Raw genomic sequence first — 18,237 nt, 5'->3', positions numbered from 1 at the left:
GATTATATTACGCTTTCACCGGTGAGGTGTGTGGTGAGGAGACAAGCTTACACAAAAATAATAATAAAACTGCTACAGGGTCTATGATTATTTATATCACGTTTATAGCGTTTTTCAAAATAATTTTTTTCTTATTTATAAAAACGATTCGACACTGATCAAATTTATCAATTTCAAAACAACAACCATCGGTACAAATTTAAAAATTAGGGGCGAAAAACGATATAATTTTATTATTTTTACTCTAAAATGAATAGATAATATATGATAAAACATATTATGAAATATGGCTTGCAGATTATTATAAAAACAACCGTTTTCTTAGCTCTCCAAACAATCCATAACAACTAGTAACATCACAAAGGAAGCAGGCGGAAAGTCGTATTCGAACTACACTTAAAATCGCTGTTTGAATATCTTGCAGAGTGCCGATGATCACCTGATGTTTGGTGATCACCGCCGCCCACATTCTCATGCAACACCAGAGCATCACAGAAGCATTGCCGGCAAGCATTTTAGAAAGGTGTACGCGTGTTTTTGAAATTCTTCCTGGAAACACTGCACAAGGAAATTCATTCCATACCTTGAACGCGAAGAAAGCTATATATACACATAGGTCTGTCACATATACCACATTCTTAGTGTAAATTAATCACAATAGCTCCCGTTCAAGACTAAACGTTTTAATGCAAAAATATCTCGCCATTTTATAGATAATGCTCTGATAGATTGTAATTGTTTTTTTTTTCATAAAGGTTAAATAAAACAAAGTAATACTTAACAATTTTCTAATCACTATTTATTTGCACATTTATAAGCAATCCGAACACACTTAAAACAACTTATTATATACAATACCACATACATTCCCCTTAAAGTACGATAAATACATTCTCCGATGAATACCACAGTACAGAAAATTTAGCGCTGACCTTAAAGGCAGTCCATAATTGTGTCGGTTCAGATAATATGATAAAAATTAAGTTAGATTGTTAAATTGCAAATTCGCATATGCACAAACTACATAAAATTCCACTCAGATACAACCAAATAAACCAACTCTATGAGTTCTAATAAATTCAAAGAATTCAAAAATATTTGTGTATTAAGACAGGCAAGTTAGATGTGAATATATCTTGAGATGAATGAATTATGACAATTCATGGATTACATTTTTCCATAACTGGTTCCAATCTTTTATTAAACACAGACTTTTGTCGAAGGCTTATTACAGTGTTGAAGATTACGTAAATGATATTACAGTGTTGAATTGAATATTATTATTATAGTTGTTATTTTTTATGGATTTTATGGTTCAGCCTTGTATTGTTTGTGTGGTGATTTACGTTGACGAGCAATCTTTTGATTTTTTATGTCAATAAAATATTTTTGACTTTGACTTTTTTGAAATCGACAAGGAACATTATTGTACGTATTTCACAGTACCTTATGGAGAACCGCACCTCCAGAAGGGGCCATGACATAATATCTAAAGCAGGGTTTTCACTTTACGAGAACACTGGAAACGTGTTAACATTGATATCTACTAAGGAGCTACTCTAATATGCTAATTTTAAACACGTGTTAAAACGATGCGGGCGTGATAAATCAGAATCCAAAATGGCGTCACCTATGAAAATATGCACCAAATACGATGTAGTAAGATTTGTAAAACAAACGAGACTTAGGGAGTGTTATATTCAAATTTAAAATTATTTTTTTTAATGTTGGATACTTTTTCGAAAGTAAGAATCTGAGAAGAACGGACGCAAGAATAAATGCCGATTTTTTTAAAGATGAAATTTAAACGTCGCTGTCAAACTGATTGTGAAGAACTAGTAGGTATGTGTACACGTGATCCTTCCATGAAAGAATCCTTTCGTATTTTTAACCGCCCAGTTACAGCATGCTAAGCCACTATCGAGCAGCAATACACTTTTGGGACATGCCATGACGTCATCACGAATTCAAACTACACTCTAAATTTGCCACTTTACTGCTTAGCACACATATTGCAATCTAATATACCGGCAATATTTATTAGCTCAAAATATTTTATGAAACTTTGCGAAAATTAATAATTTAAATCTCCTGTAATTGTCACTATCAATGTGGTTGCGAATTAGCAAAATATCCTTAATAATAAATTGTAGCAGATAAGGCAATAATATTTTGGAATACGCTGAAATTATAATACAGTTTTAACTCTTATTATGTAATATGATCTTAAAATTAATCCGTTCTTGAAAATATGGCGGAAAGGGGTAAATTGAACCTTGTTTGATTCTTAAGTTTGTGTGTTTGCCCCAAAAGCACCATTTGTCATATCATTACTATTTGACAATATTCCTCTTAGTATCACTGGACTTTGGCTTTGTATGCACCTAGTCTATTGATTGGACCATTCTGCTGGATCGTTTATCTTCTTTTCCAACTAGCCAAGTCAGTATCACTAAGTTTTAAAGCAGCCTTTTCGGACTAGTAAATTCCACTGTATCGGAATACTGGCGAGCTTGCCAATTTCGTGGTTGAATTAGGTAGACAAAGCCTAATTTGATAGATATTTTTGAGGATTGTCAATAAAGAGAGACACTACAAAGCCGGCTCACAGTTAAGCACTCTACAATCAATGTCTGGACAGCTATGGAGTATTGGTCTCATCTCTGATCTGGTGCGTAGTGGGATGCAGTACTCCAGTGAACTGAGCTTCCTTTCGATGTGTTTTTATGATGATATGACACGGCTAGCTTCAAAAACGCGCCCACACTTTCCTAAGAGGCCAGCAACACTGTGATGTTGGGTGTTGTTATTTATGAAAATAAAAATAGTGATTATATCAAAACAATGTTAATATAATGTACCTGAGAATTTAATAATTAATGCATTTATACTTTGTATTTTTGTGCTTAGGACCAGGAGATTCATAAAGAAAAAAAATAAATTAATTATTTTCTTGACCATTGCTTCACAATATATTTTAGATAATGAAATGCACAATATATGTAAGCACATTAATGAATTTCCTATTAACTATATTTAAGATAATATTAACACCAGAAACAGATAAAGTGTTTTTTGCTGGGTTTTTCCCCATGTGTATGTTTTTAAAACAGAATTCCACAAATGTATTACAAAGTATAAACTTAGAACACATGAAAGTATAAACATATGTTCAAAATTAAGTAATTAAATGTAATTTCTTTGCGCCCGTTCTTCTCAGTCTGAGGCATATCTGTTCGAATAAGTGATAAAATCAATACATACATAGATACAAAAGTCCAAGATTAATTTGAATGTTAATTTTTATAAATAAACTCTCTTTTTTTGCCCTGCTCTTATTTGATACATATGTATTGGTAGTATCAAATAGATTTCCTTACAATTATACCATCACTCTAAAAAATTTAGCAATGAAAACACTCGGTCCCTATTTTTGTCATTACGAGTTTGATAAAGAGTTAACACTGTATGTAAAACATTCTCGGAATTTGGGGAACTGCTGGTGATTGAGCATATTGTACTTATCATAACAAGAGCTATATAACGAGATTTAAAAAGTTTTTCTATTCAGAATATAATATCAAGTGTTTCACTCTATTTGTTGGCATCACAGTATTTTCATTGTTTAACTAAATTGTAGCAATACTTGCTAAAACAAGTTTTTCACTTTGATAAATAAATTTATACTATCACTATCATTAATTTATATATAATGGGGTAGATAGGATTACCACATGTTAAGTTACGTCAATACAATATACTTAAACAGCTCTTAGGAACATTCTCTGTTAATTAATGAGGTAAGACACAATTAGAGGAGCGACAGCATATATCCCTTCCAACGAACACATAACATGAGGCAATAAATTCTGGTCAATTTTGTACCCAGAGTATGTTTCATAAAACAAACTGTGCCGTCTCAATGTAGTGTTGGAGTATATTCAGTAAACTCATTCATTATCATTTTAAGATGTAACCCGCACCTTGTTGCAACTGACCTTTTGATTATCAGAACACATTACATGTGAAAATAAATGCCCCAGCCCTAAGGAATATTACCTTTATAGTAACTATTACAAAATATTAAAGAAAGCCATGATTTCTTACTAACATTTTCAATGTTTAATATTTGACTGAAGCAAACAGCTTACAAATTCACTCACTTCCTAATCCGAGCAGACAGTTTTCGCAACACATTCATTTGCTCATCTGTCAAAGTGACACATCTATTGAACCTGGCAACACTGAAATCGAATGATTTATCACAGTCTATATAATGTGTGTGAACGGATGCTTTATGGTATACATTTCGTCACTTATCCACTTGCATATCCTTCTTTTTCTCCACTTTTGTCTTTGGTTTGTTGGCTGATGGTTCGATGGCATTTTCTTCTGCTTTTACGTCTAATGGTGGTAAATCCAGGAGATATGGCATCATAGTGCGTGACTTCTCTTCAGCGGATAACCATTCCATCTGTAAATCAATGTTTCTGATAAGTAAGAATTTCAAATACTCATGTAAGTATACATAAAGGGAGATTGAGTAAATTTCTTGTAAGAAGTCTTATTGTGTTTTAACTGTAAGAGTTCTATGCTAATGGAACATTGAACCATAATAATTTTTTTCGTTTAATTTCTGTGATATACTTTTTGCCACGGCATTAAATTAGAAACCAATTTTACCTACTAAAGGACTATCTACCCCAGGAATAAATACAATTTTTATGAAAATAAGTGACGGTACGAACAGATAAGAAACCTAGGACGCGACAAGACTCTGATCAGATCACATGTAAACAATAAAGGTATTTGAAACACGTGTGATGGTATGTCCTTACCTTTTGGCGATGGTCCCGTGCAGCATCGTCACAGATGTCCAAACACATTTGCTCAGTGAGTCTGCCGTCATCGGACGCGTACGCCGCGGCTTGCCAAGCCACGCCCAGTTTAGAAAGGGCCCGCCCCGACATGCCCGCAGTACGTTCCGCCAGTTTGCAGCAGAGGGCGCCATAGTCGAACTGTTCCACGCTCAATCGCCTGTTTACAATGTAATTAAAATCAACAAACATTTATATTAAAAAGATCTTTAAGGAAAGTAAGTAAGTTTATTTTTATTTATCTATATATATAAAAATTAATTGCTGTTCGTTAGTCTCGCTAAAACTTGAGAACGGTTGGCCGATTTGGCTAATTTTGGTCTTGAATTATTTGTGGAAGTCCAGAGAAGGTTCAAAAGATGAATAAATATGAAAATGTTCGGAATTAAAAAAAAATAACAATTTTGTTTTTCCTTAGATGTGTCCATTGTTGTTCAGAAATCAAATTGAAAGAATAGTTTAAAACGAATAACTAATTAGAATCTTTGTATCTTTCTAACTTTTTCACGAGGTAAGAAACAAACTTAATTTTAGCTATAGTTGGTAGAATAACTACAGATGTTAATTATGATGGCAATACAACGTTTGCTGGGTCAGCTAGTTTATTAATAAAAATAAAAAAAATTACATGTCGGTTTCAAAGCTATAAAAACTACTGAGGTTTGTACAATTGCTAAATTTAGTCTACACCAACTAAAGTTAAATCAACAAAAGAAAAAATACGTTGATGTACCCTGAGTACAAATCACTTTATAACATACAACAATGTCAGTGGATAAATTATGGAAATTCATTACTATAATCTGTTCAATTAGATTTTTAGTTTTAATAGCTTACGCCAATGAAGTTTCCTATTTTTTTAATTAAATTGAACGAGTACTTTGCCGATTGATTGTGTTATCAGTAAGTACTTCATTGGTGGGTACCGCCCACACGTGATGTGCAACGCATGATGACCAATTACAAGTCTAAACAATTTGTTATTTTAAAGTTATATCCCTCACTTCTAAGATTAACTTAGATTTGTCGGGACACGAACCCGCGACCTCTCGGGTTCCGTCCGACCGCTCTTCCAACTGAGCCAACCGTTCGAGGGACGTAAGTGGAACGCACAATCTGAGAGTAGAACAAGACATACTAAGATTTAAGAACCGTTCGAATCCCGCGTCATTCATAAATTTTGGTTACAAATTTAATTTGTAAAACTACAATACAATCTGTTTACTATAATTGTTTTGCAAATTGTTAATCAGAACGCTGAAAATCTCACTCGGCTAACACTAATACCAGGCTGTTAATTTGTAAGAAATGAAGTCTATTGACAATCTACTGTTAAATTATAATAACACTAGTGAAATTTTAATATCACTGTCTGTCTATCTGTTCGGTATTACTTTGCTATATAGTCACTCACCTCTTCCCTTCCGTTGCTGGTTGCAGCACGAATTTATCAAAGTACAACCGAATCAACCGTTCCCGTTCCTCCAGGCCCGGCAAACCAAACTCTATCATGGTGTCAAGTCTGTCGTTGATTGCAGAGTCGAACTGTTGCGGCGTGTTTGACGCAAGTACCAGCATTATTCGACTGCTCTGGTCAGAGGTGCGGTAAAGGAATGCGTTAAGAGCAGCCCGAAGATCTTCACTGATGTGTACAGAGGAACGTTTGCGCAAGAATGCGTCTGCTTCGTCAATGAAAAGTAGTACACCTGGAGCATGACACAAATATATTAAATTAAATGATTTCATGGAACAATGTGGTATTTAAATCATTTCTTCAATAAGGACAATCTTATAGTATGATAGTCAAACTGTCATCATATACCAATTATATGCGAACACAAAAGTATTTTAATTGTTCTATAAAGTATCTCAAATAAAATTTATAAGATCAATAATCATTTAAATACGATTTTTAGTGTATAGTTTTTGTGTTTTCATTCAACTCCCGACATATACAAGTCGGGGTTTGCTGTTATACATTACCATTAGTCTTTATTCTTCTTTTAAGGTAAGAAAAAAAAATCTTCAAAAATTTAATATATACTGAGTAATAATTTTTAATATAATACTACCGCGCGTTTTACAAGGACACAACCACTTTGTGGAATCAATTACCGGCTGCTGTTTTCCCGAACCGTTCTTACCTTCAAGAATACTCCCACCTGAAAGACCGGTAGCACATCTCTTGCCTTTTTATATAATCCAGTTAAGTTATATTATAAAAAAATGTTACCTTTCCTGCTAGTATTGGCCCAGTCGAACACCTTGTGTATGGCTGCAACCGCGTCTTTGCCCATTGGGGCCACATCACCTCCCGTCATTATGGCGTATTCCATCCCGGAGTGCTTCGCCAGTTTCTGACAAAAGCATAATAACAATTCAATTTTAAGGTATTACCCCCAGAAAAGCTTTTTACTTCTTCTCTAATCATCATTGTGTTCCCTACTATTATGTTATTGTAATACAAAATATGACTATGAAGTTAAAATAGCAAAAATGGCCTATCACAAAGTTTTTTTTCTCGTTTTACAAACAAATATATTTGTATTGTAAAATATGTGAAGATTTTCATATTTGACTTATGACAAATTAGAGAAATAAAATTGTGTTACTAATTAATTGCTTACATAATAGTTCTAGACATTTTTGCACTACATAATATGAGACCATATTTTCCTGATATCTTTAACTAACCTTCGAAAACAATGTCTTTCCAGTACCCGGAGGTCCGTACATGAGTAAATTTCTGTAGAATCCCTGGTTTAGTCTTGTATTCTTGGTAGCAATAGCAATGTCTCTGAGACGGCTCTCTAACGTCGGTGCTAATACTACGCCAGCTAAAGCGTCTGACGGTTTCTTGAAGAACGCTATAGCTTTTGATGCTGTTAGTATTGGGTGCTTCACGGCTTCTAAGAGTGAGAATCTGGATGTTTCATTTACAAGTGTTGGCTTTCCTGAAATTATTATGAATTATATTAAATCATTGATTAAACACTTGAGTCTTTAAATGTAATCTAAAAATAAGTTTTTCATAGCATAGAAGTCCTATACAAGTTTATTTACCAACATCACATCTACAAAAATATGATACTGTACTTGTTATTATAACAATATTATAATATCTAGAACATACTTCAATAATTATAATTAATAACTACAATTTTTTTATAAAAATATCGCGAAGCTTGCTACATAAGGTACAAACAATAATAAATACAGTTTATATTAATTGGAGCTTCTATTGCACCAGTATTTGATTTACTCGCTCTATAATAAACCCATTAAGTAAACAAAATTTCTCTTATCTTTTCCGCCAAATATGTACGATGGGGAGAATGGGTGGCCCAGTGCCTCCTGTGATGATGATTAAGCCTCAAGCTCTAAAGTTTAATGCTATTGGAATGTGATAATTCATATTTATATAGTTTTGTTTTGTTTCCATGAAACATTTGATACTTAAAACACTTTAAAGTTTAAACATTGAATATGTTTTGTATATCTGATGCAGCACATATCAGTGGCTAGTTAGTATCTTATATGCTCATTGTCATATATTGTGTATATACTTTGGACCAGCAGAAGCAGGAATTAGCAGTACTACAGAAATATTTCAGGCATCCAAGAATAGCGAAGTAGAATCACTGGCAAGAGCATAAAATATTATAGTTGAACTTTCTAATTGCATAGCATTTATTGCTCAGCATAAAACACAGAACAATAGGTAAAACAGTATTTATTAGAAATGAAAACAGAGATGGATTACTGTAACAATAAATTAAAAAATGAATAATATTGTCGCTTTAACCTTCACATTCACATACAAGGGAATTAGCAAGTGCTGCCAAATGCTATATGTCATATATAAGTTAAACCATACTTAATAGAATAACTAAACATCTTTTATTCATATGGAATCCTCGAACCCGCCTCGGGGAAAACCTCTTCAATTTGAGTCTTCTTCTCTCTGTCCCCTGTCAAACTGGATTTTTCCAGCACCTTAGACAATATTGTCTTTCCATTGTCTAAGTTGAACATTTAACAATAACTATAAAGGGTCTCACAGATAGTCATGTATATATTTAACACTTGTCAGAGCTCTACTTTTTTTTAAAACACTACACTATTAATCACACAAAATAATTAAAAAAAAATAGCATTTGCATGTGGCAAATATTTAATCTGAGATCTATCTCAAATAATAATCAGTATTACATCACATTGTTAGGTTATGTATTATTATAATCTTAGCATAACATAATAATTATTTTTAAATTGAAGTGGAAGATGTATATGTGTATATAGGTATGCTGATGGTAAGTGATACCACTGCCTACACCTTCTAGCAAAACCAGAGTAATCACAGGGACTAACACAGTTTTAAGTAGATGTGCGCAAGGACCCATGCCTTATTGTCCTGCCGAAGCAAGCTCATTTCATAGTTTGGTTGTAGGAGCAAGAAATTTATAAAAAATATTTGTATTTTATCAAAATATCAGATCCAAAAAATATTTGGCAGTCTGTTTGTTCTGGATGAGCTTTATCTTTCACAAGGTTCATATTTTCTGATTCCTAGATAATATTGTAAGTAAAATAGGCTTTTGTTTTTATAGACATTGAATTACGAATGAAAAAATGAGACATTGAATTACGAATGAAAAAATGATTTTATCAAAACTCTGTTCTATTATCAGATTACTAATTGGTTGTCTGCTCGTAATAAATACATAAAATGCGTAAAAAGGCATTAATTTTCTCAAAATTGATCCTTTCGAATTATTTGTGATATAATTTCCAATATACCAAATGCTACTACCTCTTCGGAAACAAATGCCGCTCTGAGAGAGAAAGTATATTATAAATTACCTATTCTGGCTTCAATGAATCGCGCTGTAACAGATGTGGCACCCTTGGCGGTGTACACCCCCAGTGCAAGCAATGAGAGTCCACCCACAGCTGTCAATGTCTTGTCCCAATCCGTAAGTAGTGCATTCACACCAGTCCCAATAACACTTCCAGCTGTCCTGGTAAATTAACGATTGGTATAAATTATTTGCGTTTATACTTGTGAATGCAAAACTTTTGATTACACATTAATAGCCCTGAAAGTATCTGTCAATAATATTGAATGTAATTTAATATTGTTGGATTAGGAGCCATCCATACATTTCGTCACATGCTATGGGGGAGAGAGGGGGGTCGACGAAGTGTGACAAGGGGCAGGGATGTGTCCTGAACTATGTGACATCACATTTTTCAAAATAAAATATTTTTTATCAAAGTATTACAATAAAGTAATAATTATAATAAACTTGCAAATATAAAAGTATTATAGTTTTAATTTTTTTAATTTTCATGCTTTTGTTTGGTTTAATATTGGTTTTATTGAAAAAGAATTTAAGTGGAAAAAACAATAATTACGAAACAGTGCTGTTTTAATAATATAATAAATTTCTAAAAATGTAAAATTGCGAAATATGTGACATCACAAGTGAGACTAGCTGTGACAAAGCTGGGAGAGGGGTCACAAAATCATGAAATTCGTATGACATAATTTATTTATTAATTTAATTTTTTTTTTAAAGTCAGAATCTATATAACTTATTCGAAAAAATATACATTATGACATATTCATCGTAATACCATCAGATTAAGGTTATATTGATTTGAATAAAAAAATGGATGAATAGAAAAATTATCCAATCTCCGCTTCTACCCATTATTAAAAGTGAAGTCTTCCTTTTAAAAGTTCATATTCCTGCACTTTAAACAACAAACTAAAAATTTTACTTACTTAATACTTTCTAATATAGTAACTCTATTTTCAGTAGCTTTCAATCTAATTTGCTCTAATTTAACATCTCTGTTCTCTCGGTCCGCCTTAGCCCGAGCCCTGGCTTCTGCTTCAATAGCTTTTAGTTTGTTTTTCTCACGTAACTCCATCTCATGTTCGATAGTAGCGCGCCTTAGAGCTTCCTGCTTTGCTACACTCTCTTCTTGTCTATAAAGGGAAAAATATAATGTTTAGCAAAATATAATTATGGTATTTAGTTTCAATTACATTCTAATACACTTTCCATCTCCTACTTTTCTATATTTTTGGCTTATCAGGGTGAACTGAGCAGAGGTATATGGGTCTATCTGCATCTTCTACCACATAATATATTAAGGGGAGCACAGAGAAGTTGTTCAGGACCACTACTGAATATCAAAACAAAAAAAAAGTTGATGTCAGGCATTCCACAACCATGTGTTGCTCACACAACCACTGTGTGCAATCACTTTCAATTAATGACTAACGGCCGTTCCTAATATACTATCTACAGATAGAGATAAATTACTACCTCCTACAGTCAGTAATTAGCTTTCAATAATCTGAAGCTGTCCCAATAAACCCGATAAGTCATTCTTATCACCTTATATTGGGACGTGTCAATTGCAATTTCCATACAAACTTCTATCGCTGGCAAGCTATATGTCCTCCCATTGACAGACAGTGTGTACGGACAAGGTGATTACCGTTGATAAGTTTATTGGGACAGAAAAGTCAACGATTTTTATCTCAAGTAAGAGATAGACTGAATATTCCGAACGGCTGTTAGTGACTTTCAAATAGAGCCTCTTGCTGATATGTTCCGAAATATAAAATATTAAAAAAAACTATTTCCTAAATAAATACAATTCACAAGAAACTTTCATTTAACCTCCTGAAAATTAACCTAACTTTGTTTTAACCTAAAAATTCCCATTTGTCTCACTGCAAAACTATGGTTTAAGGATGCAGTCTTTCCAGCACAATTTGAGATGGGTTCCTTCAAAAACAGCACATACTCTGTCCTAAATGGCAGGCAATGATTCTGTGATTTCACTGATATGCAAGATAATGTGGGTGGCATGGGTCACATAACATCAGGTAACCTATACACCTCTACTCTTCTTGAAGAAAAAACATCACCCATTGATAGATCATATAATGTTGAGAATTTCTTTTAAAAGCATGAAAAACTAGGCAAAACTGATGATTAGATTACTGCAGCTAAAGATGAAATTTTAACAAATATATACTGAGGATGTAATAAATGTGAGACATACTTTCTGAGTATCTCTTCCTGGGATCTCTGTTGTTGCACCAACTGCTCTTCATATCTCTTCTTTGCGAGCTGATCTTGATACTGAGCCCGTAATTGATGCTGCTTTGTTTCTTCCTGGAATTTTTTTACTTTTATTTCAAATCACTAATTGAACCTTAAAAACTCCTTTAGAAGAGATATGTCTCAAGACATAAACACTGTAATGCATGTGTATTCAGGAAATCTGCCCTGGATGATTATTTTTAAGTATACACATAATATTATATTATAAAGCTATTGTTTGTTTGAAGATTCTAACATATCTACCAGTTGGTTTACAATTAATCTATAGTATATGATAGTTAGTTTAATGAGTACTACAATTGGTTATCCTGCCTTACACCTCTCAACTAGCATTTAAAATTAATTACTGTGAAATAAGTCAGAAGAGAAATTGCCACTAAGCTGTTCGAAACGGCCAATTTAATTCAATGAGAAGAAATAGCAAGAAACTCATTTCCACTCTTTTATATTAATATTCATAGCTTGATAATACAATGTATGTATGTATTAAATAAAAAGAAAATCAGAATAAAACATATAACATTAAAAGAATAATGTGTGCAGTTGTTGTGTCAAACCACATCCTATTATCGTATTAATATTATAAATGTGAAAGTTTGTATGTCTGGATGTATGTTTGAATTTCTTTAACGCCAAAAACTACTGAATGGCTTTTGATGAAACTTTACAATAATATAGCTTACACACCAGAATAACACATAGGCTATTATTTATAAAACTATCGCGTGAATTATACTTTATATGGCAAAACAATGTTTGCCGGGTCAGCTACACACACAGTACACTATAAAAAAGTAGTGTTTGTTAAATTAATTAGTTCTGCTGTTTTAATAAAAAGGATTTTTTTAAGTAAGGTGTAGATTTGGTAAGGTTTTAGACTTCATTCATAGTTTTTCACTATCAAAAATTCAATAATTTACTTTACCTGCAATGTTTTTCTTCTCTCCTCATGATCAATTCTCCTTTGCTCTACTTTTAATTGTTCAATTGATGCTTCATACTCCTTTATCTTAGCAAGCTGTTCTTGTTGTCTCGTTGCCTCTTGTAATTTACTTAGTTCAAGAGCTTCTTTTGCATGTTCTTTGTAAATAATATAGATAATTAATTAATCAATTTAAATCTATGCAATACTACAAAAATATGACCATGAATAATATTGACTGGTATAAATTAAACTATAGTGAGAATTTGTTTTAGATATTGACTTATATGTGTCAAGTTTATTAGTATTTTACCAAATACTAGAAGACTATAGTAAAGCTATTTCAGTTTAAAAAAAAAAGTGTCCTGAGTTTGCAAATATATCTATGATATATATGCTCATGTAAAGGTAGATACTAATTTGTTGTTTGTTCAAGTCATCTCATTTAAGTATTCAGATTTTAGCTACAATCTGCAGACTCAAGGCAAATATATAATTTCATTTAGAAGATTCATATATACCTTGGTGGAACATTGGCAATTAAGTTAGCAATAAATCTGTCAGTATCTGAATACCAAAAAAAAAACACAATCAATATATTTTTATTATATTACAAGATTATTTATGCAGCATTATGTACCCCTTGGCCCGACCAAGGATATCAAACATATAATATATATTAACCATAAGATACCAGAATATAGGTTATATCTCAGCATTATGCAATACCTTAAAATGTGACCGATAAAACTGAGAGAAATACTTACTTGACTTCTCTAGTTCTCGAGCAGCCTGCGCAGCTCTTTCTAAAGCTCCCGAATCAAACCTATAGGCTTCCATGGCCTTTTTCTCGGCTTTAGTAAGATTTGCAGGCGGTGGAACTTCGGCACCACCATCAGGTGGAATATCTGAAGGTGGCTGAGGGGGTCGACTGTATCCAAATAACCACGACATTTTCAAACAACTTAATCCATCAAATAATTATTGAAAGGTTAGATTTATATTTTGTAGTATTATAAAACACGACCGCGCACGATTAAAAAAATTACCACAGAACCAGCACTGAGCACACAACAGTAAAACTGAATAGCGAAGTGGGAACTGAGCGTAGTGTTTAAATTCTCTTTGGTGTGAATACTATTGAGTAATTTAGTATTGGCTAATGACAAATGACAACTCACCATACCTACGCACCCGTCCCAATGTGTGCTCTAAATTTTAAAAGTCGAGAAATAATGACAGTTGACACTTAACAGCCATCAAGTTCATTTGCCTCTAGTTCTACGGCCCGTCATAGAATCCTTTACGCCATATTTTCTCTAAATAACGAGGCGGGGAGGTCAATTTTATTATATTTCATTTATTTCACTTACAAGAACTACCCATTGCAAATTTCATCTTCATATCGCAGTGCCAGGGCAATTGCGTCAGTATTGCATTAGCTCTAACATAAATAAGGCTTCCAAGCAATGCAACTTTGACCAAATAAAAGTAGTACAAGGGTAGCGTAACTCAGCGGTCTCCTAGAAATTTATATATATTTAAAGACTGAGCGTTTGGCGATTAAATAAAACAACTGCTTGACTGTGGGGGAACATGTGGAAGATATGATTAATTTGAAAGTTACATGATATATATACAAAATCCTTAAAACTAGTTACCCAATTACAATTGTTACTTAAAAAATATTTACAAGTTCAGAAAATACACACCAATACTAAAGCTTACATTTTAACCAATAGTAAAACGTTTCATTCAATAAGAATTGAGAACAATATTATGTATTCTATCTCGCTCTAAAACTAATGCTATCGCAGTAAGCCGACCAGCGAACGCGATTTGTGTAAACTCGCGCCGAACCTCGATCATACGATGTCAATGAGCATTCAGCACCTACTCTGTCGCTCATTGATTAAAATTGCATGAATAGCGATCGACGAGAACGCTCGGCCTTGCTGTGCGGTTGTGTAACGCGAAGCATATGACTGATCACGTGACTATATCTGCGGTCGTCGAGAGAACGTGCGATGCTTGTACTACGAAGAGCTGACTACTGGTGATCTGTATGATTACATGAGTTGATGTATAGCATTATGAAATGGTTCTTATCAGAGCTAATATTACGTTATATAAAATAAAATGTTCTTTTCAGAACGAATCTTTCGGCATACGCTTATTACAGTTATTACACGATGTGACAGTTATGCACGATTACTATTTCTACGATCTATAATGCTACGAAGGTATTACGTTACAAGTTAGATATTAGACATTTGTATTAATTGATATTATTGGTTGTAGGTACAGCTACATATACGTCTGGGCGGAGCGCTAGGCTTGGTACATACATAAAGATTGACGATGCGGACGGTGTGACGCAGCTAATTTAACCCGGTTATGGTGGGTACAGATTGGTGAAATGCAACATGCAATGCAAGAATTTGAGGTCCACATTGCTGCAATGTCTCAGAATTCCCATAGTGTGGACGCCTCGCGCGTACGAACTGCGCGTGGGACGAAATCGGAAATGTATTGAAAATAACAGCAGAAAAGTGCAATAACAAAATGACAAGTCTACTCTCTTCTTACCGCCGTGAAAAAGGAAAGGAATAAAAATTGGGACTGGGGACTGGAAAAGGTAAGAATAACGCATTTTATTTGTTTTTATATAGGTATTTATTACAATTTAAGTCATCAAAAAATTAAGGTACCTACATAGATAATAAAATCAAATTACAAAAAAAGTACAATTTATAAATCTTAAAAAATATTTTTTTTGCATAAACTTTTTATACCTAGTTACCTAGCGAATAAAAACATTTGTATCTTCAATTTATACAGGATGTTTTAAGTCGATTAAATAATAAATAGTTGATATTTAAACGTGACTGCCAAGGGATTTATTTTTAATTTATTTGTTTAAATTCAATATTGACGACGTTTTGTATGAGCTAGAATAGTATTGTTATTATGAATTAAATAACATAGTTTATTATTAAAAGAATTATGTGCAGTAACTAACTATATGTCAATAATTAAAGTAGAACTAGTAAATAAATAAAAGTGTATTAATGTATGTGTGTTTTATTGCAGGTACTTCGGACACATACACAAGCATTGGTTTCGTCTAGCTCTGCTTAATCTATAATTAAATATTCTCTTCGATGAAACCTTTGGATGTATCCCAGCATATGGCTTCATCAAGTATTCACTAAAAGCAAACGCACTATCGCCTAAAAAAAATATGGTATAGAAACATTTAGACGTGACTCTGGCAGGTCTAATATTCGATTCACTATATTATCATATAATTGGGTATCTTTGAAAACTCCGCCATCAGAAATCCTCCCTTGACAACCTACGTCTACGAATAGAAAATTATAGTCTGCATCAACTAGAGCAAACAAAACGATGCTAAAATTTCGTTTATAATTATAAAACTCGGTTCCGCTTTTAATAGGGGCTTGAAGTAAAACGTGCTTCCCGTCCAACGCCCCTATACAGTGTGGGAAGTTCCACCGGTCTTCAAACTCCTTGCTTATCTTCAACCAGGCGTTGGCAGTAGTGGGTACCTTAAAAAAATACTTTAATCATTAAGTATAATTATTTCCAGGAGTCCATTATACACTCAGTCTCCAAAAACAATGCCACCGAAGCCACGCAACATGAGTTCACCCCTCCAGCACCACCAAATGAGCATGGTCTAAAAGGAAGCGAAACGATCCAGAAGAGACGAAAACAATGTTCTTACCGATGTAGTGGGGATATTGAAAACAACTGCACAGAAATTGGACAGTTCATCAAGCATTCCTGACTTAACAAAAAGTTTTGTTTCATTTATAGGAGCTAAAATGAGTAACTATTCCTCTCAGACTAGGACTTCGGTTGAACACGCAATATTTGAAATTATTATGAAAGCCAACAGGGGATATTATGAATCTTGGCAACATCCACCAAATGCATATACAGAACCATACTCCAATCGTCCCTCAACTTCAGTATCCTATGGTTATACCACAGCAGAAAATGTAGACGCTGCTAACTACTCAATCAACCAGCAGCCTTTGTCGGTCTCTTCACAAGACTCACAGCACTCTTCTATAGATGATTTTACTGATTTAATTTAGCTAACAAATAAAAATAAAGATTTTTATTAAACGTACCTTAATGTTTTATTTTAATTCTTCAATTATAGCAGAGCACACTTCAGGAACAATTCCACTTATAGATTGTTTAGATACTCTAAATGTATACTGTAGACTTGTGCAAGAGTCCCCGGAGCTTAAAAATCCAAAAGTAATCGCTAGTCTATCTTGGGCTGAAATTGGAGCTCTTAAATTAAAATATTTTCGACTTATTCTTGGTGCGACTATCGCGAGTAAATTTTCAAAGTCTGTTGGCGTCATCCTCGTAAAACTTTTGTATTGGCCACTTATATGCTGGAAATTCATATCTGTAAGCAGTTCTCTGCCTTCTCTCCGTTTACATAATTCTGTACGCCACCAACGTCGAGTTCATTGGCATTTTTTTAAAAGTTTATGAATGATTAACAATGAAGCACTGATAATCATCAGAGCAAGAAGGCTGTCTTCAGACTCCATGATTCGTGAGTATATCGACTTAAGTAGAGTAATGTGGGCAAAGAAAAAAACACGTGTGACGAGGGCTAGTGTTTATAACGAAATGCGGGAACAGATGTTCTCGTTCTGATTCGTAGTCAATGCGCGTACCGCGCGCTCCACACGTCCAAGGTAGCAGGGAACATGCAATGTAAGGCAGAATATTACAGTACATGTTGCATTGCACCAATCTGTACCCACCTTTAAGACTCGTACGGCGTGGCACTCACTAGTTTTGTCTTCCCATGGTTGCTTAGCGGCCATGTACATAGTGTGGCGTGCGTGCGTCGAATCGGGCGTTCTAGTATGAAGTTAAATGTTATGTTCTTTAAAAATTATGGGCATTAAACAAAAAAAGCAGATTTCCTCCATTCTTAACAATTTTTTGGTGATTGTGGTTAATGTTGGTTATTTTTGTTCATTTTCAAACATGTCGCCATAACCCTAAATAACATATCTTTAATCACAATAAAAACACGGTTGCCCGCCCCCATTTTTCTTAGAAATAATACTTTTTGCCGAGTAATGAATTGAACATTCATCTATAACAAGAAATGTCAACATATTTTAGGGTTATCTTATGCTCTTTAGACACTTAGCATGTTAGCTGTTTGTCACACAAAAAAGTATAACATAATATAATTATGATGATGGGCAACATGCCATAC

The 18,237-nt window shown here is 33.6% G+C and overlaps 1 protein-coding gene and 1 pseudogene across 1 annotated transcript; one reads left to right on the top strand and one right to left on the bottom strand.

Moving 5' to 3' along the window:
- Positions 1-774: 774 nt before the first annotated feature.
- LOC126978687 (ATPase family AAA domain-containing protein 3A homolog) lies at positions 775-14,030 on the bottom strand. The gene is made up of 10 exons (XM_050827688.1): positions 13,718-14,030; positions 12,954-13,108; positions 11,967-12,079; positions 10,669-10,875; positions 9,741-9,898; positions 7,572-7,831; positions 7,111-7,234; positions 6,292-6,583; positions 4,839-5,037; positions 775-4,474 (listed from the first exon to the last, which is right to left on the bottom strand). The coding sequence occupies exons 1-10, from the start codon at positions 13,902-13,904 to the stop codon at positions 4,313-4,315; spliced, it is 1,857 nt and encodes a 618-aa protein (XP_050683645.1). The 5' UTR covers positions 13,905-14,030; the 3' UTR covers positions 775-4,312.
- Positions 14,031-15,500: 1,470 nt separating this feature from the next.
- Positions 15,501-17,077, top strand: LOC126978975 (uncharacterized; annotated as a pseudogene).
- The last annotated feature ends 1,160 nt before the right edge of the window (positions 17,078-18,237 follow it).

Source organism: Leptidea sinapis, chromosome Z (genome assembly GCF_905404315.1).
Source record: "Leptidea sinapis chromosome Z, ilLepSina1.1, whole genome shotgun sequence".
NCBI lineage: Eukaryota > Metazoa > Arthropoda > Insecta > Lepidoptera > Pieridae > Leptidea > Leptidea sinapis.
Note: the sequence above shows the minus strand (reverse complement) of the source record. Positions and strands in the feature narration are given on the sequence as shown.